The sequence below is a fragment of the Taudactylus pleione genome, unplaced genomic scaffold (assembly GCF_031769625.1).
Source record: "Taudactylus pleione unplaced genomic scaffold, aTauple2 ptg001253l, whole genome shotgun sequence".
In the NCBI taxonomy this organism is placed as follows: Eukaryota; Metazoa; Chordata; class Amphibia; order Anura; family Myobatrachidae; genus Taudactylus; species Taudactylus pleione.
In genome coordinates, this window is record NW_028285653.1 from 197740 (window position 1) to 222677 (window position 24938).

A 24938-nucleotide genomic window follows, 5' to 3' on the forward strand; every position below is an offset into this window, starting at 1 on the left:
ATGTAGCAGATTATTGTGTAACAGAGTATTGGTATGAGTGCAGTATGCAGCAGATTATTGTGTAACAGAGTATTGGTTTGAGTGCAGTATGCTGCAGATTATTGTGTAACAGAGTATTGGTATGAATGCAGTATGCAGCAGATTATTGTGTAACAGAGTATTGGTATGAATGCAGAATGCAGCAGATTATTGTGTAACAGAGTATTGGTATGATTGCAGAGTGCTGCAGATTATTGTGTAACAGAGTATTGGTATGAAGGCAGTATATAGCAGAATATTGTGTAACAGAGTATTGGTAGGAATGCAGTATGCAGCAGATTATTGTGTAACAGAGTATTGGTAGGAATGCAGTATGCAGGAGATTATTGTGTAACAGAGTATTGGTATGAATGCAGTATGCAGCAGATTATTGTGTAACAGAGTATTGGTATGAATACAGTATGCAGCAGATTATTGTGTAACAGTATTGGTATGAATGCAGAATGCAGCAGATTATTGTGTAACAGAGTATTGGTATGAGTGCTGTATGCAGCAGATTATTGTGTAACAGAGAATTGGTATGAAGGCAGTATATAGCAGATTATTGTGTAACAGAGTATTGGTAGGAATGCAGTATGCAGCAGATTATTGTGTAACAGAGTATTGGTAGGAATGCAGTATGCAGCAGATTATTGTGTAACAGAGTATTGGTATGAATGCAGTATGCAGCAGATTATTGTGTAACAGAGTATTGGTATGAATACAGTATGTAGCAGATTATTGTGTAACAGAGTATAGGTATGTATGCAGTATGCAGCAGATTATTGTGTAACAGAGTATTGGTATGAATGCAGTATGCAGCAGATTATTGTGTAACAGAGTATTGGTATGAATGCAGTATGCAGCAGATTATTGTGTAACAGAGTATTGGTATGAATGCAGTATGTAGCAGGTTATTGTGTAACAGAGTATAGGTATGTATGCAGTATGCAGCAGATTATTGTGTAACAGAGTATTGGTATGAATTCAGTATGCATCAGAATATTGTGTAACAGAATATTGGTATGAATGCAGAATGCAGCAGATTATTGTGTAACAGAGTATTGGTATGAGTGCCGTATGCAGCAGATTATTGTGTAACAGAGTATTGGTATGGATGCAGTATGCAGCAGATTATTGTGTAACAGAGTATTGGTATGAATGCAGTTTGCTGTAGATTATTTTGTAACAGTGTATTGGTATGAGTGCAGTATGCAGAAGAGTATTAAGTAACAGAGTATTGGTATGAATGCAGTATGCAGCAGATTATTGTGTAACAGAGTATTGGTATGAATGCACTATGTAGCATATTATTGTGAAACAGAGTATTGGAATGAATGCAGTATGTAGCAGATTATTGTGTAACAGAGTATTGGTATGAATGCAGTATGCAGCAGATTATTGTGTAACAGAGTATTGGTATGAGTGTAATATGCAGAAGATTATTGTGTAATAGAGTATTGGAATGAATGCAGTATATAGCAGATTATTGTGTAACAGAGTATTGGTATGAATGCAGTATATAGCAGATTATTGTGTAACAGAGTATTGGTATGAATGCAGTATATAGCAGATTATTGTGTAACAGAGTATTGGTATGAATGCAGAATGTAGCAGATTATTATGTAACAGATTATTGGTATGAATGCAGTATGTAGCAGATTATTGTGTAACAGAGTATTGGTATGAATGCAGTATGTAGCAGATTATTATGTAACAGAGTATTGGTATGAATGCAGTATGTAGCAGATTATTGTGTAACAGAGTATTGGTATGAATTCAGTATGCATCAGAATATTGTGTAACAGAATATTGGTATGAATGCAGAATGCAGCAGATTATTGTGTAACAGAGTATTGGTATGAGTGCCGTATGCAGCAGATTATTGTGTAACAGAGTATTGGTATGGATGCAGTATGCAGCAGATTATTGTGTAACAGAGTATTGGTATGAATGCAGTTTGCTGTAGATTATTTTGTAACAGTGTATTGGTATGAGTGCAGTATGCAGAAGAGTATTAAGTAACAGAGTATTGGTATGAATGCAGTATGCAGCAGATTATTGTGTAACAGAGTATTGGTATGAATGCACTATGTAGCATATTATTGTGAAACAGAGTATTGGAATGAATGCAGTATGTAGCAGATTATTGTGTAACAGAGTATTGGTATGAATGCAGTATGCAGCAGATTATTGTGTAACAGAGTATTGGTATGAGTGTAATATGCAGAAGATTATTGTGTAATAGAGTATTGGAATGAATGCAGTATATAGCAGATTATTGTGTAACAGAGTATTGGTATGAATGCAGTATATAGCAGATTATTGTGTAACAGAGTATTGGTATGAATGCAGTATATAGCAGATTATTGTGTAACAGAGTATTGGTATGAATGCAGAATGTAGCAGATTATTATGTAACAGATTATTGGTATGAATGCAGTATGTAGCAGATTATTGTGTAACAGAGTATTGGTATGAATGCAGTATGTAGCAGATTATTATGTAACAGAGTATTGGTATGAATGCAGTATGTAGCAGATTATTGTGTAACAGAGAATTGGTATGAATGCAGTATGTAGCAGATTATTATGTAACAGAGTATTGGTATGAGTGCAGTATGCAGCAGATTATTGTGTAACAGTATTGGTATGAATGCAGTATGTAGCAGATTATTGTGTAACAGAGTATTGGTATGAGTGCAGTATGCAGCAGATTATTGTGTAACAGAGTATTGGTTTGAGTGCAGTATGCTGCAGATTATTGTGTAACAGAGTATTGGTATGAATGCAGTATGCAGCAGATTATTGTGTAACAGAGTATTGGTATGAATGCAGAATGCAGCAGATTATTGTGTAACAGAGTATTGGTATGATTGCAGAGTGCTGCAGATTATTGTGTAACAGAGTATTGGTATGAAGGCAGTATATAGCAGAATATTGTGTAACAGAGTATTGGTAGGAATGCAGTATGCAGCAGATTATTGTGTAACAGAGTATTGGTAGGAATGCAGTATGCAGGAGATTATTGTGTAACAGAGTATTGGTATGAATGCAGTATGCAGCAGATTATTGTGTAACAGAGTATTGGTATGAATACAGTATGCAGCAGATTATTGTGTAACAGTATTGGTATGAATGCAGAATGCAGCAGATTATTGTGTAACAGAGTATTGGTATGAGTGCTGTATGCAGCAGATTATTGTGTAACAGAGAATTGGTATGAAGGCAGTATATAGCAGATTATTGTGTAACAGAGTATTGGTAGGAATGCAGTATGCAGCAGATTATTGTGTAACAGAGTATTGGTAGGAATGCAGTATGCAGCAGATTATTGTGTAACAGAGTATTGGTATGAATGCAGTATGCAGCAGATTATTGTGTAACAGAGTATTGGTATGAATACAGTATGTAGCAGATTATTGTGTAACAGAGTATAGGTATGTATGCAGTATGCAGCAGATTATTGTGTAACAGAGTATTGGTATGAATGCAGTATGCAGCAGATTATTGTGTAACAGAGTATTGGTATGAATGCAGTATGCAGCAGATTATTGTGTAACAGAGTATTGGTATGAATGCAGTATGTAGCAGGTTATTGTGTAACAGAGTATAGGTATGTATGCAGTATGCAGCAGATTATTGTGTAACAGAGTATTGGTATGAATTCAGTATGCATCAGAATATTGTGTAACAGAATATTGGTATGAATGCAGAATGCAGCAGATTATAGTGTAACAGAGTATTGGTATGAGTGCCGTATGCAGCAGATTATTGTGTAACAGAGTATTGGTATGGATGCAGTATGCAGCAGATTATTGTGTAACAGAGTATTGGTATGAATGCAGTATGCTGCAGATTATTTTGTAACAGTGTATTGGTATGAGTGCAGTATGCAGCAGATTATTAAGTAACAGAGTATTGGTATGAATGCAGTATGCAGCAGATTATTGTGTAACAGAGTATTGGTATGAATGCACTATGTAGCATATTATTGTGAAACAGAGTATTGGAATGAATGCAGTATGTAGCAGATTATTGTGTAACAGAGTATTGGTATGAATGCAGTATGCAGCAGATTATTGTGTAACAGAGTATTGGTATGAGTGCAGTATGCAGAAGATTATTGTGTAATAGAGTATTGGAATGAATGCAGTATATAGCAGATTATTGTGTAACAGAGTATTGGTATGAATGCAGTATATAGCAGATTATTGTGTAACAGAGTATTGGTATGAATGCAGTATGTAGCAGATTATTATGTAACAGAGTATTGGTATGAATGCAGTATGTAGCAGATTATTGTGTAACAGAGTATTGGAATGAATGCAGTATGTAGCAGATTATTATGTAACAGAGTATTGGTATGAGTGCTGTATGCAGCAGATTATTGTGGAACAGTATTGGTATGAATGCAGTATGTAGCAGATTATTGTGTAACAGAGTATTGGTATGAGTGCAGTATGCAGCAGATTATTGTGTAACAGAGTATTGGTATGAATGCAGTATGCAACAGATTATTGTGTAACAGAGTATTGGTATGAATGCAGTATGTAGCAGATTATTATGTAACAGAGTATTGGTATGAATGCAGTATGTAGCAGATTCTTATGTAACAGAGTATTGGTATGAGTGCAGTATGCAGCAGATTATTGTGTAACAGTATTGGTATGAATGCAGTATGTAGCAGATTATTGTGTAACAGAGAATTGGCATGAGTGCAGTATGCAGCAGATTATTGTGTAACAGAGTATTGGTATGAATGCAGTATGCACCAGATTATTGTGTAACAGAGTATTGGTATGAGTGCCGTATGCAGCAGATTATTGTGTAACAGAGTATAGGTATGATGGCAGTATATAGCAGATTATTGTGTAACAGAGAATTGGTATGAATGCAGAATGCAGCAGATTATTGTGTAACAGAGTATTGGTATGAGTGCCGTATGCAGCAGATTATTGTGTAACAGAGTATTGGTATGAATGCAGTATGCAGCAGATTATTGTGTAACAGAGTATTGGTATGAATGCAGTATGCAGCAGATTATTGTGTAACAGAGTATTGGTAGGAATGCAGTATGCAGCAGATTATTGTGTAACAGAGTATTGGTATGAATGCAGTATGCAGCAGATTATTGTGTAACAGAGTATTGGTATGAATGCAGAATGCAGCAGATTATTGTGTAACAGAGTATTGGTATGAGTGCAGAATGCTGCAGATTATTGTGTAACAGAGTATTGGTATGAAGGCAGTATATAGCAGAATATTGTGTAACAGAGTATTGGTAGGAATGCAGTATGCAGCAGATTATTGTGTAACAGAGTATTGGTAGGAATGCAGTATGCAGGAGATTATTGTGTAACAAAGTAAAGGTATGAAAACAGTATGCAGCAGATTATTGTGTAACAGAGTATTGGTATGAATACAGTATGCAGCAGATTATTGTGTAACATAGTATTGGTATGAATGCAGAATGCAGCAGATTATTGTGTAACAGAGTATTGGTATGAGAGCTGTATGCAGCAGATTATTGTGTAACAGAGTATTGGTATGAAGGCAGTATATAGCAGATTATTGTGTAACAGAGTATTGGTAGGAATGCAGTATGCAGCAGATTATTGTGTAACAGAGTATTGGTAGGAATGCAGTATGCAGCAGATTATTGTGTAACAGAGTATTGGTATGAATGCAGTATGCAGCAGATTATTGTATAACAGAGTATTGGTATGAATACAGTTTGTAGCAGATTATTGTGTAACAGAGTATAGGTATGTATGCAGTATGCAGCAGATTATTGTGTAACAGAGTATTGGTATGAATGCAGTATGCAGCAGATTATTGTGTAACAGAGTACTGGTATGAATGCAGTATGTAGCAGGTTATTGTGTAACAGAGTATAGGTATGTATGCAGTATGCAGCAGATTATTGTGTAACAGAGTATTGGTATGAATTCAGTATGCATCAGAATATTGTGTAACAGAATATTGGTATGAATGCAGAATGCAGCAGATTATTGTGTAACAGAGTATTGGTATGAGTGCCGTATGCAGCAGATTATTGTGTAACAGAGTATTGGTATGGATGCAGTATGCAGCAGATTATTGTGTAACAGAGTATTGGTATGAATGCAGTTTGCTGTAGATTATTTTGTAACAGTGTATTGGTATGAGTGCAGTATGCAGAAGAGTATTAAGTAACAGAGTATTGGTATGAATGCAGTATGCAGCAGATTATTGTGTAACAGAGTATTGGTATGAATGCACTATGTAGCATATTATTGTGAAACAGAGTATTGGAATGAATGCAGTATGTAGCAGATTATTGTGTAACAGAGTATTGGTATGAATGCAGTATGCAGCAGATTATTGTGTAACAGAGTATTGGTATGAGTGTAATATGCAGAAGATTATTGTGTAATAGAGTATTGGAATGAATGCAGTATATAGCAGATTATTGTGTAACAGAGTATTGGTATGAATGCAGTATATAGCAGATTATTGTGTAACAGAGTATTGGTATGAATGCAGTATATAGCAGATTATTGTGTAACAGAGTATTGGTATGAATGCAGAATGTAGCAGATTATTATGTAACAGATTATTGGTATGAATGCAGTATGTAGCAGATTATTGTGTAACAGAGTATTGGTATGAATGCAGTATGTAGCAGATTATTATGTAACAGAGTATTGGTATGAATGCAGTATGTAGCAGATTATTGTGTAACAGAGTATTGGTATGAATGCAGTATGTAGCAGATTATTATGTAACAGAGTATTGGTATGAGTGCAGTATGCAGCAGATTATTGTGTAACAGTATTGGTATGAATGCAGTATGTAGCAGATTATTGTGTAACAGAGTATTGGTATGAGTGCAGTATGCAGCAGATTATTGTGTAACAGAGTATTGGTTTGAGTGCAGTATGCTGCAGATTATTGTGTAACAGAGTATTGGTATGAATGCAGTATGCAGCAGATTATTGTGTAACAGAGTATTGGTATGAATGCAGAATGCAGCAGATTATTGTGTAACAGAGTATTGGTATGATTGCAGAGTGCTGCAGATTATTGTGTAACAGAGTATTGGTATGAAGGCAGTATATAGCAGAATATTGTGTAACAGAGTATTGGTAGGAATGCAGTATGCAGCAGATTATTGTGTAACAGAGTATTGGTAGGAATGCAGTATGCAGGAGATTATTGTGTAACAGAGTATTGGTATGAATGCAGTATGCAGCAGATTATTGTGTAACAGAGTATTGGTATGAATACAGTATGCAGCAGATTATTGTGTAACAGTATTGGTATGAATGCAGAATGCAGCAGATTATTGTGTAACAGAGTATTGGTATGAGTGCTGTATGCAGCAGATTATTGTGTAACAGAGAATTGGTATGAAGGCAGTATATAGCAGATTATTGTGTAACAGAGTATTGGTAGGAATGCAGTATGCAGCAGATTATTGTGTAACAGAGTATTGGTAGGAATGCAGTATGCAGCAGATTATTGTGTAACAGAGTATTGGTATGAATGCAGTATGCAGCAGATTATTGTGTAACAGAGTATTGGTATGAATACAGTATGTAGCAGATTATTGTGTAACAGAGTATAGGTATGTATGCAGTATGCAGCAGATTATTGTGTAACAGAGTATTGGTATGAATGCAGTATGCAGCAGATTATTGTGTAACAGAGTATTGGTATGAATGCAGTATGCAGCAGATTATTGTGTAACAGAGTATTGGTATGAATGCAGTATGTAGCAGGTTATTGTGTAACAGAGTATAGGTATGTATGCAGTATGCAGCAGATTATTGTGTAACAGAGTATTGGTATGAATTCAGTATGCATCAGAATATTGTGTAACAGAATATTGGTATGAATGCAGAATGCAGCAGATTATTGTGTAACAGAGTATTGGTATGAGTGCCGTATGCAGCAGATTATTGTGTAACAGAGTATTGGTATGGATGCAGTATGCAGCAGATTATTGTGTAACAGAGTATTGGTATGAATGCAGTATGCTGCAGATTATTTTGTAACAGTGTATTGGTATGAGTGCAGTATGCAGCAGATTATTAAGTAACAGAGTATTGGTATGAATGCAGTATGCAGCAGATTATTGTGTAACAGAGTATTGGTATGAATGCACTATGTAGCATATTATTGTGAAACAGAGTATTGGAATGAATGCAGTATGTAGCAGATTATTGTGTAACAGAGTATTGGTATGAATGCAGTATGCAGCAGATTATTGTGTAACAGAGTATTGGTATGAGTGCAGTATGCAGAAGATTATTGTGTAATAGAGTATTGGAATGAATGCAGTATATAGCAGATTATTGTGTAACAGAGTATTGGTATGAATGCAGTATATAGCAGATTATTGTGTAACAGAGTATTGGTATGAATGCAGTATGTAGCAGATTATTATGTAACAGAGTATTGGTATGAATGCAGTATGTAGCAGATTATTGTGTAACAGAGTATTGGAATGAATGCAGTATGTAGCAGATTATTATGTAACAGAGTATTGGTATGAGTGCTGTATGCAGCAGATTATTGTGGAACAGTATTGGTATGAATGCAGTATGTAGCAGATTATTGTGTAACAGAGTATTGGTATGAGTGCAGTATGCAGCAGATTATTGTGTAACAGAGTATTGGTATGAATGCAGTATGCAACAGATTATTGTGTAACAGAGTATTGGTATGAATGCAGTATGTAGCAGATTATTATGTAACAGAGTATTGGTATGAATGCAGTATGTAGCAGATTCTTATGTAACAGAGTATTGGTATGAGTGCAGTATGCAGCAGATTATTGTGTAACAGTATTGGTATGAATGCAGTATGTAGCAGATTATTGTGTAACAGAGAATTGGCATGAGTGCAGTATGCAGCAGATTATTGTGTAACAGAGTATTGGTATGAATGCAGTATGCACCAGATTATTGTGTAACAGAGTATTGGTATGAGTGCCGTATGCAGCAGATTATTGTGTAACAGAGTATAGGTATGATGGCAGTATATAGCAGATTATTGTGTAACAGAGAATTGGTATGAATGCAGAATGCAGCAGATTATTGTGTAACAGAGTATTGGTATGAGTGCCGTATGCAGCAGATTATTGTGTAACAGAGTATTGGTATGAATGCAGTATGCAGCAGATTATTGTGTAACAGAGTATTGGTATGAATGCAGTATGCAGCAGATTATTGTGTAACAGAGTATTGGTAGGAATGCAGTATGCAGCAGATTATTGTGTAACAGAGTATTGGTATGAATGCAGTATGCAGCAGATTATTGTGTAACAGAGTATTGGTATGAATACAGTATGTAGCAGATTATTGTGTAACAGAGTATAGTTATGTATGCAGTATGCAGCAGATTATTGTGTAACAGAGAATTGGTATGAAGGCAGTATGTAGCAGGTTATTGTGTAACAGAGTATAGGTATGAATGCGGTATGCAGCAGATTCTTGTGTAACAGAGTATTGGTATGAATGCAGTATGCATCAGAATATTGTGTAACAGAGTATTGGTATGAATGCAGAATGCAGCAGATTATTGTGTAACAGAGTATTGGTATGAGTGCCATATGCAGCAGATTATTGTGTAACAGAGTATTGGTATGGATGCAGTATGCAGCAGATTATTGTGTAACATAGTATTGGTATGAATGCAGTATGCATCAGATTATCGTGTAACAGAGTATTGGTATGAATGCAGTATGCAGAAGATTATTGTGTAACAGTGTATTGGTATGAGTGCAGTATGCAGCAGATTATTATGTAACAGAGTATTGGTATGAATGCAGTATGCAGCAGATTATTGTATAACAGAGTATTGGTATGAATGCAGAATGCAACAGATTATTGTGTAACAGAGTATTGGTATGAATGCAGTATGCAGCAGATTATTGTGTAACAGAGTATTGGTATGGATGCAGTATGCAGCAGATTATTGTGTAACATAGTATTGGTATGAATGCAGTATGCATCAGATTATCGTGTAACAGAGTATTGGTATGAATGCAGTATGCTGCAGATTATTGTGTAACAGTGTATTGGTATGAGTGCAGTATGCAGCAGATTATTATGTAACAGAGTATTGGTATGAATGCAGTATGCAGCAGATTATTGTATAACAGAGTATTGGTATGAATGCAGAATGCAACAGATTATTGTGTAACAGAGTATTGGTATGAATGCAGTATGCAGCAGATTATTGTGTAACATAGTATTGGTATGAATGCAGTATGCATCAGATTATCGTGTAACAGAGTATTGGTATGAATGCAGTATGCTGCAGATTATTGTGTAACAGTGTATTGGTATGAGTGCAGTATGCAGCAGATTATTATGTAACAGAGTATTGGTATGAATGCAGTATGCAGCAGATTATTGTATAACAGAGTATTGGTATGAATGCAGAATGCAACAGATTATTGTGTAACAGAGTATTGGTATGAATGCAGTATGCAGCAGATTATTGTGTAACAGAGTATTGGTATGAGTGCAGTATGCAGAAGATTATTGTGTTATAGAGTATTGGTATGAATGCAGTATATAGCAGATTATTGTGTAACAGAGTATTGGTATGAATGCAGTATATAGCAGATTATTGTGTAACAGAGTATTGGTATGAATGCAGTATGTAGCAGATTATTATGTAACAGAGTATTGGTATGAATGCAGTATGTAGCAGATTATTGTGTAACAGACTATTGGAATGAATGCAGTATGTAGCAGATTATTATGTAACAGACTATTGGTGTGAGTGCAGTATGCAGCAGATTATTGTGGAACAGTATTGGTATGAATGCAGTATGTAGCAGATTAATGTGTAACAGAGTATTGGTATGAGTGCAGTATGCAGCAGATTATTGTGTAACAGAGTATTGGTATGAATGCAGTATGCAACAGATTATTGTGTAACAGAGTATTGGTATGAATGCAGTATGTAGCAGATTATTATTTAACAGAGTATTGGTATGAATGCAGTATGCAACAGATTATTGTGTAACAGAGTATTGGTATGAATGCAGTATGTAGCAGATTATTATGTAACAGAGTATTGGTATGAGTGCAGTATGCAGCAGATTATTGTGTAACAGTATTGGTATGAATGCAGTATGTAGCAGATTATTGTGTAACAGAGTATTGGTATGAGTGCAGTATGCAGCAGATTATTGTGTAACAGAGTATTGGTATGAGTGCAGTATGCAGCAGATTATTGTGTAACAGAGTATTGGTATGGATGCAGTATGCAGCAGATTATTGTGTAACAGAGTATTGGTATGAATGCAGTATGTAGCAGATTATTGTGTAACAGAGTATTGGTATGAATACAGTATGTTGCAGATTATTGTGTAACAGAGTATTGGTATGAATACAGTATGTAGTAGATTATTGTGTAACAGAGTATTGGTATGAATACAGTATGCAGCAGATTATTGTGTAACAGAGTGTTGGTATGAATGCAGTATGCAGCAGATTATTGTGTAACAGAGTATTGGTATGAATGCAGTATGCAGAAGATTATTGTGTAACAGAGTATTGGTATGAATGCAGTATGTAGCAGATTATTGTGTAACAGAGTATTGGTATGAATGCAGTATGTAGCAGATTATTGTGTAACAGAGTATTGGTATGAATGCAGTATGTAGCAGATTATTGTGTAACAGAGTATTGGTATGAATGCAGTATACAGCAGATTATTGTGTAACAGAGTATTGGTATGAGTGCAGCAGATTTTTGAACAGGAATTCAAAATATTCAATATATTAGTTGCATAAGCCAAGTATTCATATAGGTACATAATAAGTATATGTAGGGACAGAGATAAAGAGATAAAGATGTCCTGTACTCGGTTTATGGTTGGTGTGAGAATATCACATATGTAAATAGGCAGTCCTGTGCAGAATCCCTACTATCTTCCTACCCATATATACACACAAAGGCTGGACACACAGGCACAGTAATTAGACATGTACAGTAGGTGGAAATAAATGATCCCATAGTGCTAATGTTCTGTCTGCTGCAATATCACTCAGCCACAGTCTGTTATTCTTCCTATCACAGCAAATTCTGAAATTCCTGTCACTACAGAAACTCATGCCCACTCTCTGGCCGCTATTCGGCGTCAGTGCCCAGAGCATCGGGAGAATGAGAGTTTTAAACTCTTCCTGTCTTCCAGTGATGACTCGCAGCTGGACCTGTGAAATCCTGAAAACCTGGAGTTCCAAACCTCCACTGCTACTGCACAGGTTTAATTTTAGTCTCATTTGGAGGGAGCTGATCCCACAGGAATGTGGGTAATTCAAGTGAGAGTCATCCTCCACCACTACAATATACTGTATATATATATGTATCCTTGAGGAATGTGGTTGTACTGCCGAAACAGCTATTAGATCATTCTGCGGTTTCATTTGAATTGAGCATGGGGCACTTTTGATAATATTAACCCTTGCGTGAAATATATTCTGCTGCCTTATGGTGTTTTAAGGCTGTTATGATATAAAACAAGAAAATTGCACTTTATAATGGTGGTGTGCTGGTCTCTTCTGGTTCTTTGGGACTGAAACTTTGTGTGTGTATATATATATATATATATATATATATGTATATATATATATATATATATATATATAGAAAGTCCGCGGGTGGCACTCCCAATAAGGTAAACGGTGTAGCAGGTGCCCTCCTTTCAGAAAGACAACCAAGTTGTCTCCCTATGTAGAATCTCCATAGGCGGCACTCCACGCAAATATAAGACAATAAACAGGATAGTGATGAACTCACACACCGACGATTCAGGGTCCTTTATTGCCCCGTTTTCAAGGTAACCCACACATATAAACAAACAACAAATTTATACTCACATAACCCTTCGTGTAGTTTCGCGGTCTCAGGGGCTCCAGGTCCGGGTCGCCATATGATGATGTCACACCGCCCGACCATCACATGAGCGTCTACACCAGACGCATCAGTGCCCGAAGGATGGGAGACGCCCATATCCGGCGTCCCCGTAACCATGGACACCCGTGAAGTAATGAGACTAAAAATACAAATAAAAAATACAAATACAAAAATGGCATCATATGTCATATAAGTATATATATCATTTAAATAAATATGTCAAAGCACCCATAAATCTATCAGTGCTATGAATCAAGAGCATATTAATACAATCAACCGGATGGGGGTAAAATATCGGCCTTTCAGACATCTTATAATGGGTGAATAAAAAATCAGAAAAAATTTCAACAAACACCATAATACACTGATTGGTACAGCCTACTACCCACTACATCTCCTGCAGTCAAAAACATTATTTTAATTTAAATTCTATTAAATCATTTATGGTATACAAAAATTGTAATGATAAGAATCATAACATGAATCACCCATAAAAAGGACAACATAGCAGAAAAAGGACTATTAGACTAGTTTAAAGAAAACAATGAAGCCCAAGATGCTCATTCAGGCCCCTCGGTGCTAAAGCATCTAATCTGAAAATCCAGCGTGATTCACACTGGAGCAGCATCTGAGACCTATCCCCACCATGTAGTGGTTTAGGTACGTGGTCAATAATCATATAGCGTAGCATCGTGAGATTATGTCCATGCCTCACAAAATGACACGCCACCGGTTGGTCTCTGTCATCCGCAATAAGAGCAGCACGAATGGCCGATCGGTGTAACGCCATCCTTTCACAAAGAGTTCTCTCTGCTTTTCCCACATATATTAATGCACAAGGGCACGTAATCATGTATACGATAAAGTTGGTAGTGCATGTAACACGGTGGCGAATACAAAACTTGCGACCACTATATGGATGACTAAAGGAATTACCCACTGTTAAAGATCAACACGTGAGACAATTCAAACATCTGTAGCATCCTAATTTTCGACTTAAAAAACTTTGGGATAATGATTTCTCAATACCATTCATATCCGTCTTCACTAGCCAATCGCGGAGATTACGTCCGCGAGTGTAGCAAGGCATGATACGAGTATCATGTAGATTTAAATCCGGATCTATGCCTACAATTGGCCAGAGAGATCGGACAGAATTTCTAATATGATTACTTTTGGGATGAAAATGATTGATCCATGGTAGCATATGACCCTTATTTTCTTTGGGCTTACTAGATTCCAAAAGTCGTGTTCTAGGAATGGCCAAAGCTTTATTTTTGGCCTGAGATAAAATCTCTTCCGCATATCCTCTCTCTTGAAATTTGGTATACATGCTATCAATTTGTTTCAACGCAGTATCTTCATTACTATAGATGCGATGCACACGAATAAACTGCAAGAGAGGTAGACCATATTTCAAAGACCTAGGATGACAGCTCCCATAGTGTAAAAGTGTGTTCCTATCAGTAGGTTTGTGGAACAATTCCGTAACTAGCTTGTCACCCTCCAACCTAAGATGGACATCTAGATAATCAATAGAAAAATCATCGATATTGTATGTAAACTTAATCGGGTTAGAAGATGAATTATGCTATTCAATAAAATCAACAAAATCCCTCTTAGAACCAACCCAAATCAAAAAAATGTCATCTATATATCTGGCATAGAAAAAAATCTTGCCAGATATATAGATGTCATGAAAGAAAATTTCCTGTTCAGCTTGAAACATATAAGCATTGGCGTAGGATGGGGCCACATTCGACCCCATCGCTATGCCACTTAATTGTAGGAACAATTTATCCCTATGCATAAAGAAGTTTTTCGTCAATATCATTTCCAATTTATCAACCACTAAATCCACATCAGGACCTGTATATACATTACTCTCCAAAATCAATTTTCTAACAGCTAACAATCCCTCATTGTTTGGAATAACCGTATAAAGGCTGCTAATGTCTATACTACACAAGTAGCAACCAGTAGACTCAATACTTGATTCAAGAACATAGTAGTTTCTTATAAAAACCTTGGATGTTCCTTGACCCAAGGTTGTATAACACTATCCAAATACACCGAAAGCGCCTGGAATAATGACCCCCTGGCAGATATAATAGGGAGACAACTTGGTTGTCTTTCTGTAAGGAGGGCACCTGCTATACCGTTTACCTTATTGGGAGTGCCACCCGCGGACTTTCTTTTGTGGTGTTAACAGTTACAGGAGCTGTTATACACTGGGAGTAGGCACCCACTGACGTTTTATCTACTGCTGTATGGAACTTTACCCTTTCTGACTTCAGAAGGATTGTCAGTGTACATTATGGCAGAAGGCATAGAAGTGGAGGGGGGGATGGCCCATTTGAAGTTATCAACTGGCACTTTTAACTCAGGGAAGTACGTTTATGTTCTCTGATACGGACGCGGAGGCTATTTTATTCAAAGAGCAATTCTGTGATGATGAAGCTACCCAGTCTACGGCATTTATACGGAGATTGGCTTAAACTCAAACAAAAGGAGTTGGACTTTCATTATCACGGTCTGACCCTGAGTGATTACTATAAACAAAAGAAAATTCCACGCGGCTTCCGTATTAAGAACTGCCCGACTATTGGTCGTCATAATTCTAACTTTTGTAAGAGATGGATTTCCATACTCAACAAATGTAGTTATGACCTAATCTTATTGGTCATTGAGGAAGCCAGTCATAAGATTGTTATTGTATGTGATAAAATATCTACCTTTGAAAGAGAATTTAAACCTCTGTTTGAAAGTGATATGAATACTGCTTGGTTGGAAAAATTGAACAATCAGATAACTACCTATAAACACGAGCTTATCCAGTTTAAAAAAAACAAAATGACCAAGGTTACTCTTGATTATGAGCACAATACGGTCTAAAACTGGATCAATAATGCTCAGTGTGAACAAAGACGTCCGATGCGACGTGGATATCGAAAACCGTATGGTATATCGGATTCATCACAATACAATACAAGTGATTCTGATTCTGCTAACCTTAACAATTCACATCATGTAGTCCCTTTAGGGAGGGGTACCAACACCCCATTACCCCCAAGAGGTGACGGAGGTTCACTCGTAGAGGGAGACAGTGGACCCGTAAGGGAACGCAGAAAGGTGGGCAGACCGCCACTCCATCGGAGACGATAGTTATTAACATTTCTTCACGTACATTAACGCCTCTTGAAGAGAGGGTGCTTAATCGTGGATTATCCTATGTTCCAACTACTAAATTCGACCCCATGCAATGGGAGATTGAGAATTATCATCTCAACAGACAGTTGAAACTCCATGAAATGTTTAATGGACCTAAGGCATCACCACGTTTACCGTCTACTATTGACAATGACATTCCTGAATCATTGAGAAAAATTTTGCCCAAATCACAATATGATCCCATTTCCAATAACGCGGCGATCAAAACCTTTACTCGGATGTTGGATCATGAGGTTAAAGAGAGTTCTGGTGACATAGTTAAAAACAGAAAATATGACAATTTATCTGTGGGTGAATGGAGGGCTCTCCGGAATCTTTCAGAATATAATGATGTCATAAGTATTGTTATACAGGATACCTCTAAGTATTTATTGGAAATTGATCGACAACTAGCAGATGTGTTGGTTTATAAGTTATTACATAATGATCCTACTGAGGTATTTTCTAAAGCTTTACAGGATAGATTGCATCTTGCGGTTTTGGAAGGAGTTATCTCCAGTAAATTGAGTGAGGTACTTATCCCTAAACATCCCATCAAGGTATTGATCTATACCCTACCTAAAATACACAAGCGCCTGGATAACCCCCCTGGACGACCGATTATGTCTGCCAGGGGTTCATTATTCCAGCCGCTTTCAGTGTATTTGGATAGTGTAATACAACCTTGTGTCAAGGAACATCCGAGGTTTTTATTAGACACTACTATGTTCTTGAATCAAATATTGAGTCTACCTCCTATTCCCACTGGTTGCTACTTGTGTAGTATAGACATTAGCAGCCTTTATACGGTTATTCCAAACAATGAGGGATTGTTAGCTGTTAGAAAATTGATTTTGGAGAGTAATGTATATACAGGTCCAGATGTGGATTTAGTGGTTGATCTATTGGAAATGATATTGACGAAAAATGTCTTTATGCATAGGGATAAATTGTTCCTACAATTAAGTGACGTAGCGATGGGGTCGAATGTGGCCCCATCCCACGCCAATGCTTATATGTTTCAAGCTGAATAGGAAATTTTCTTTCATGACATCTATATATCTGGCAAGATTTTTTTCTATGCCAGATATATAAATGAAATTTTTTTGATTTGGGTTGGTTCTAAGGGGGATTTTGTTGATTTTATTGAATTGCATAATTCATCTTCTAACCCGATTAAGTTTACATACAATATTGATGATTTTTCTATTGATTATCTAGATGTCCATCTTAGGTTGGAGGGTGACAAGCTAGTTACGGAATTGTTCCACAAACCTACTGATAGGAACACACTTTTACACTATGGGAGCTGTCATCCTAGGCCTTTGAAATACGGTCTACCTTTCTCACAGTTTATTCGTGTGCGTCGCATCTGTAGTAATGAAGATACTGCATTGAAACAAATTGATAGTATGTATACCAAATTTCGAGAGAGAGGATATGCGGAAGAGATTTTATCTCAGGCCAAAAATAAAGCTTTGGCCATTCCTAGAACACGACTTTTGGAATCTAGTAAGCCCAAAGAAAATAAGGGTCATATGCTACCATGGATCAATCATTTTCATCCCAACAGTAATCATATTAGAAATTCTGTCCGATCTCTCTGGCCAATTGTAGGCACAGATCCGGATTTAAATCTTCATGATACTCGTATCATGCCTTGCTACACTCGCGGACGTAATCTCCGCGATTGGCTAGTGAAGACGGACATGAATGGTATTGAGAAATCATTATCCCAAAGTTTTTTACGGCCAAAATTAGGATGCTACAGATGTTTGAATTGTCTCACATGTTGATCTTTAACAGTGGGCAATTCCTTTAGTCATCCATATAGTGGTCACAAGTTTTGTATTCACCACCGTGTTACATGCACTACCAACTTTATCGTATACATGATTACGTGCCCTTGTGCATTAATATATGTGGGAAAAACGGAGAGAACTCTTCGTGAAAGGATGGCGTTACACCGATCGGCCATTCGTGCTGCTCTTATTGCGGGTGACAGTGACCAACCGGTGGCGTGTCATTTTGTGAGGCATGGACATAATCTCACGATGCTACGCTATATGATTATTGACTACATACCTAAACCGCTACGTGGTGGGGATAGGTCTCGGATGCTGCTCCAGTGTGAATCACGCTGGATTTTCAGATTAGATGCTTTAGCACCGAGGGGCCTGAATGAGCATCTTGGGCTTCATTGTTTTCTTTAAACTAGTCTAATAGTCCTTTTTCTGCTATGTTGTCCTTTTTCTGGGTGATTCATGTTATGATTCTTATCATTACAATTTTTGTATACCATAAATGATTTAATAGAATTTAAATTAAAATAATGTTTTTGACTGCAGGAGATGTAGTGGGTAGTAGGCTGTACCAATCAGTGTATTATGGTGTTTGTTGAAATTTTTTATGATGTTTTATTCACCCATTATAAGATGTCTGAAGGGCCGATATTTTACCCCCATCTGGTTGATTGTATTAATATGCTCTTGATTCATAGCACTGATAGATTTATGGGTGATTTGATATATATATTTAAATGATATATATATGTACTGATATGACATATGTTTGATGCCATTTTTGTATTTGTATTTTTTATTTGTATTTATAGTCTCGTTACTTCACGGGTGTCCATGGTTATGGGGACGCCGGATATGGGCGTCTCCCATCCTTCCGGCACTGATGCATCTGGTGTAGATGCTCATGTGATGGTCGGGCGGTGTGACATCATCATATGGCGACCCGGACCGGGAGCCCCTGAGGGCGCAAAACTACACGAGGGGTTATGCGAGTATAAATTTGTTGTTTGTTTATATGTGTGGGTTACCTTGAAAACGGGGCAATAAAGGACCCTGAAACATCGGTGTGTGAGTTCATCACAATCCTGTTTATTGTCTTATATTTGTGCGGAGTGCCGCCTATAGAGATTCTATATATATATATATATATATATATACATACATGTATCAGCCATTCTGTACGTCCCTTTCACACCACCAAATCAGCTCTGACCTGCCGAGGCATGGACTTCACTAGACAACTGAAGGTGTACCATAGTTTCTGGCACCAAGATATTAGCAGCACATTCTTTAAGTCCTGTAAGGTGTGAGGTGGGGCCTCCATGTTCCAGCACAACCCTCTGGAGCTTGATCAGTTTTAGATCTGGTGAATATGGAGGCAACTATTTGAACTTTTTGTTCATCAAACTTTTTCTAAACAATTTTTGCAGTGTGGCTGGGTGCATTAACCTGAGGCCCTCCACAGGAACGTCATCGAGGCCACAGTGTTCACAGGCTGTGCTTTGAGGAGAGTTGTTTTTTTCTACCACTCATCACATACCACTCATACCATCAGAGCACCCCTTCGAGTTCAAGAGACAGTAGTTCCCCCTCAAGGTCTGCTTTACAATGACCAACGACAAGTCCCAGAGTCAGTCACTGAAGGTGGCAGGGATTGACTTGATGGAGGACTGCTTCTTACATGGGCAGTTCTATGTGGCCTGCTTCAGAGTGAGCTCAACCAGCAGCCTGTTGACCCTAGCACATTAGGAGAGAACCACCAATGTGGTTTACAAAGAAATCCTTAAGTTGAGAGAAAAAAAGGTTTACATATGTCTTATAATCCACCTTCAATTCATTCATATTAAAAAAAGCTTAAAAATCTCAATTTATTTAAATGGGTACTACCACGCTCCTTTACCCCAGAGGCATAAAATGAACTAAGCATATATTTAAGTTAAAATGGGATGAAGGAAAGGGAAATATTAAATATCTAATATCTACCTAGGTGAAACAAGGCACATCAGTTTGTGTATGTATTTAGACCTGGGGATGATGGGCAGAACTTTGACCTAAGGAGCCTGTTCTGAGTTTTCCACTGGATGGATTTGGATGAAACTTCACAGAGAGGAGGCAATTGGTCTAGGATGATCAATGTAATAACTCGAAAATTAAAACCCAGGCAATGCCGGGTACTTCAGGCAGGTTTATATATAAGATAAAAAATAGCAGAGACTGTTAACCACTTGCCTGGCATGGACGTAAGCTTCTGTCCACACCAGGCAGTTCTTTATCTGTACTGGACGTAAAGTTTTGTCCAGACAGATAGACATGTGCGGCTGCAAGAAGAGAATCTTTCCATAGCTGCTGCTCTCAGAGGGACCTTCCGGTCCCTCTGCTTGTCAGCACCCTCTCCCCCTCTGTCTGCTGTGCAGCCGATCACTGCTGATTGGTCATCAAAGCAGGACCCCCTACCTAGTGCCTGCAGAACTGAGTAGCCGCTGGGGAAAAGTAAATTAACTTCCCCCCTCACTCCCATAACATACCTGGTGCCTGGATCCAGTCTCAAATTGAACGTTGCGATGGTAGCAATGTTTCTGATGTTTCTGATGTTCCAGAATTTTTAAAAAAAAATCTTTCAAAAATTTTTTTTATTTTATTTTGATCAATAAGTTAAAATGGATGTTTCTCACCTAATTCACTAAAAAAAACCTGACAATTTTGGAGCAGTTTTTAGAAAAAAAAAATCATCAATTAAGTGGTTAATGCCCATAGCACCTTGTATGTGACATGTGAGTGGTGTTAGAACTAATTTGTGCTGGAGCAGTAACAAACAATTCAAATAATTTCCAAACCAAAAGCAAAATCATCATTTATTGTACAATATGTATAAATGCTGCTGCTTGTGGTGGGTCCTGAACCTGTTTTTCTTGATCAGAAAGACTCATAATAACATACCATACTGTATACTATATTAGCACCTAGCCAAACAGAGGAGAAAAGATTCTCAACAAATTCAATCAACACTGAGTGATAATGACAACTAATTGTGATTAAAAGAAAAGTAATCATGTCAAAAATTATATAATCATCATCATTATTATCATCATCATTATTAATTTATTTTTCTTCTTAATCAAAAAATGGTTTTAGAGCCAAACCCAAAGCATGGATAGAACACACATCTCTACTCGGAGTCCCCTCCCTGCCATGCACTGTAACATCAGTTACATTCATTCCTACAGGGCTCACATAACTCCTAGGAGTCACCACTACATTAGCCAAAGGTTGTGACATGTAGCTGTCTTCATCAGGGGAGAAGCAGGACTCACACAGAAGATATTGGAGAGCAGAGCACATTGCTAACCCATGGTACATTCAGAACTATGCATTGTGTACTTTCCGGTACTATTTATACTTTTCTTTATTAGTTACCTATAAGATAAAATTTATTTTATGTTGTATATTAAACGCTAAGTTTTATCTCATTATTCATTCATCATATATAAATAAATTAATGATTTGTTCACCTAGAGTGCCCCAACAAAGGCATATTTGTGTTTAACTATTATTTTTTGTTCTTTGCAAAAAATTCTTACCCTTATTGTGCACAAATTCCATGGGCGCACCACTAACCTAGTGTCATCTTACCATTCTAAATATATGATAGACCTTTTATGTTGTTTTTTTTCTTTCTATAAACCATAGTGGATTAGTTAAGAAATTTAATCAGATTAATTCATGTTTCTTATTTAATTTGTGAACCTGTGCGGGCTCCACCCCCCTTTCCTGTACTTACAACACATGAATTATCAGACCATCTCGCTCCTCCTAGTCTGTCTTCTTTGAAGTAAAGGGAAGATTTGTTCTGGGGGTAGTTGCTGCCCAGCACTGATTGTACACATCACAGCACTGGTCAGTCATATGACTGTCAGAGCTGTAGCTATTGCCAGCAGTGAGAAAGGCACTGAGACCTGGGCTGGCACCGTAGTGTGTGAGGGTGACAAGGATAATGGTGGCCAATAAGTCCCATGGGTTGTGGCTGCCACCAGGGCCATGTAAATAAGGACAAATCTTTTGGAAACATCCTTCATTACTTTTGTTAGGGGGCTCAATAGCATCTTCCAATGGCTGGTGCCCTAGGCAGCTGCCTATTAGTAGCGGCACCTTGCAATAAATCCCTTTGATGCGTTACGTATAAAATGTTTTCATACATTTGTGAAGGTTTTTATTATGTAGTCTCTCAAATTGTCCCATTCTGCTTGAATTTCTTGGAGTGATTGTTATTCCTGATAATGAGAACACAGTAATTTCCTCAGTTTAATCACTGAAAAAAGTTGGATTCTCCACCTTCCAAAGTTACTTTCTGTCTAATCAGTAGAACAACCTGGGAAAGTGACTTCAAATTTTACCTCACACATTTTGCCTCGGATGATACACTATGTAGATAAAAGTGATTGGACACTGAGAGCAAATAGATTAATGACATTTTATTGACCTCAGGGCCTGATTCAGACTCGCTCACGAGCGCTGAGCGCTCGCAAGCAGGTCGATGTTGGCCTAATGCGCAGGCGCACGACAGAGCCGGCTCCATCGTGCGCATGCGCGAGACCCGGATAGCGACGGGCAAGCCGTCGCTCTGGGTCTTGCACCAAAGGGGGCATGCTGTCGATGTTGAGTGACAGCACGCCCACTTTGGTGGGCATGCCGGGGCGTGGCTGCCCAGATGGATGCATTCCCATGGGAACGCCAACCATCTGGGGCCGGCCCAACTGACATTACAAGTGATGTCAGTGGGAGTGCTTTCGGCTCTGATAGAGCCAAAAGCAGTCTAGGGCTTGCGGCAACGAGACCCTACCACAAGGGTCTTGTCGCAAGCCCGATGGTCGCGATGGTCTTGACCATCGCGTCCATCTTCCTGGGCGCTCGCTATAGCTGTGGGTGGTCACCCACAGCTATAAGAGCGGCCAGGAGGCCACTCTAAAAATGAAGAAGGATGGCCCTGATTCAGAGCGAGCGCTCTGTCAGGCTCTGAATCAGGTCACCATGTGCAGTGATTACTGCAGACACCCTTCTTGGCAAACTTTCTACAAGTTCCTGGACAACAGCAGGCGATATATTTTGACATTCCACCCTAAGTACAGTGACCAACTGTGACACTAAAGAAGATTGAGTCAGCCTAGAAATCACCTATTGCTCTAATTTGTCCCATAGGTTCTCAGTGGGTTAAGATCTGGACTCTGAGCTGCCAGTCTATCCAGGTTGCCGAATTTCCTGTATACCAGTCCAGCATCATCCTGGAAACATGACAGGTGGCATTGTCATCCCGATAAAAATATTTGTTGTTCCCAAAGAACTGCCACAATGTCGGGAGCACAGAGGTATTGAGAACATGTCTATATACAGTACCAGCTGACACAAGGGGGTTTCTAATTATTTTTGTCTACATAGTGTATTTCACTCTCTAGTCAAAATTTTTTTTTTTTGGAAAAGTTAATTATCTTCTTTTATACTATGACATATGCTTTGTATCAAACATCAACTGAGTTCCTATATTATACGGGATATTTGATAATCACTTACCGTGTCTTTTTTCCATGTAATTTTTCCTGGTTTGATATGGTAATCCAGCTCATCTTCTAGCAATTCTCCAAAGGTGGTCATGGGTATTACAACAAATTTAGGTCTAATTTCAGTTGTATATATGACCATATTTGCTAAAAACCATGTAGAGGGCAGATCTCCTCTCTCATTATAGATCATCTCTTCCCCAGTGGGATCTGTGTAATGAAGGTTTTTCATATAGTGGCGCTTTCATAGGGAAATAAAAATAATAGAAAAGCAAAACAATAATAAATTGTATTTTTTATATTACATGTGACTATATAGGGCTATATAGGGCTAATACTTTCTATTATATGTAACTATATAGGTTTTGTGGGCAAAGATCATATTTAATTTAATTGAATGTGTGACCTCACTGTAAACATAAAACTGATAATAACTTTGGACTCTCTGAGCTGTAATATCTCTCACCTACCGCCAGTAATATTGTGATGAATAAATGTCTCCCCCTTGAATACAGTATTGTGTCATCTTACATAAACAGCACCTGAAATGAAGCATAAAAGACACAAAGGCCCTCAGTCAGAGCCGGACGCTCTGAGCAGAGCGCACACTCTGAATGAGGGCCGGTCTCCATAATTATGGAGTGTCCTCCTGGACGCTCGTATAGCTGTGGGTCACCACCCACAGCCTATACGAGCGTGCAGGGTGATGGTCGCGATGGTCTTGACCATCGCGACCATCGCCACTGCGAGCCAGAGCCTGCGGTTGAGTTTCTCAACCGCAAGGTCCGGAGTGATTTTGGCTCTATCAGAGCCAAAATCACTCCCACTGACATCACTAGTGATGTCAGTTGGGCGGCTTCTGATGGTAGGCGTTCCTTTTGGAACGCCCCCGTCTGGGAGGCACGCCCCCGGCACACCCACCAAAGGGGGCGTGCTGTCAATCAACATCGACAGCACGCCCCCTTTGATCAGACACAACGAGCGAAGGAAAGTCCTTCACTCATCGCGTCTCACGCATGCGCATGATGGAGCTCCCTCCATCGTGCGCATGCGCAGTGCACCCCATCGACCCACTTGCGAGCGGACTGCCACTCGCGACTGGGTCTGAATCAGGCCCAAAATGTCGCTTTAGTAAAAAATAAAAGAGCTAACTATATATTCATTCTGTGTATCTAAAGACTCACAAACAAGTGAGATGTTCCAATAAAGTCTTTTCCATGTGCATTTTGCTATGATTTGGAGATGTGCACCAAACCCCGTGTTTTGGTTTTGGATCTGTATCTCCTCTTGTTTTGGATATGTATTGGTTTTGCCAACACCAGCCTTGTGTGTTTTGTGTTTTTGATTGTTTTGGATCTGTATTTTTTCTAAAAATATCATAAAAACAGCTAAAATCACATTATTTGGGTCTGTTTTTGTTCCTACAGTATTATTAAC

At 38.1% G+C, this 24938-nt stretch overlaps 1 protein-coding gene across 1 annotated transcript in view; it reads right to left on the bottom strand.

The window, feature by feature from the left end:
- Positions 1–23643, bottom strand: part of LOC148450930 (vomeronasal type-2 receptor 26-like) — a 35653-nt gene extending 12010 nt beyond the window's left edge. Inside the window, exons 1-2 of the mRNA XM_088462498.1 lie at positions 23515–23643; positions 20013–20029 (exon numbers count right to left, since the gene is read on the bottom strand). Of these exons, the coding sequence (XP_088318624.1) occupies positions 20013–20029; positions 23515–23643 (146 nt within the window). The remainder of the gene's footprint in view (positions 1–20012; positions 20030–23514) is intronic.
- Between the last annotated feature and the right edge of the window lie 1295 nt (positions 23644–24938).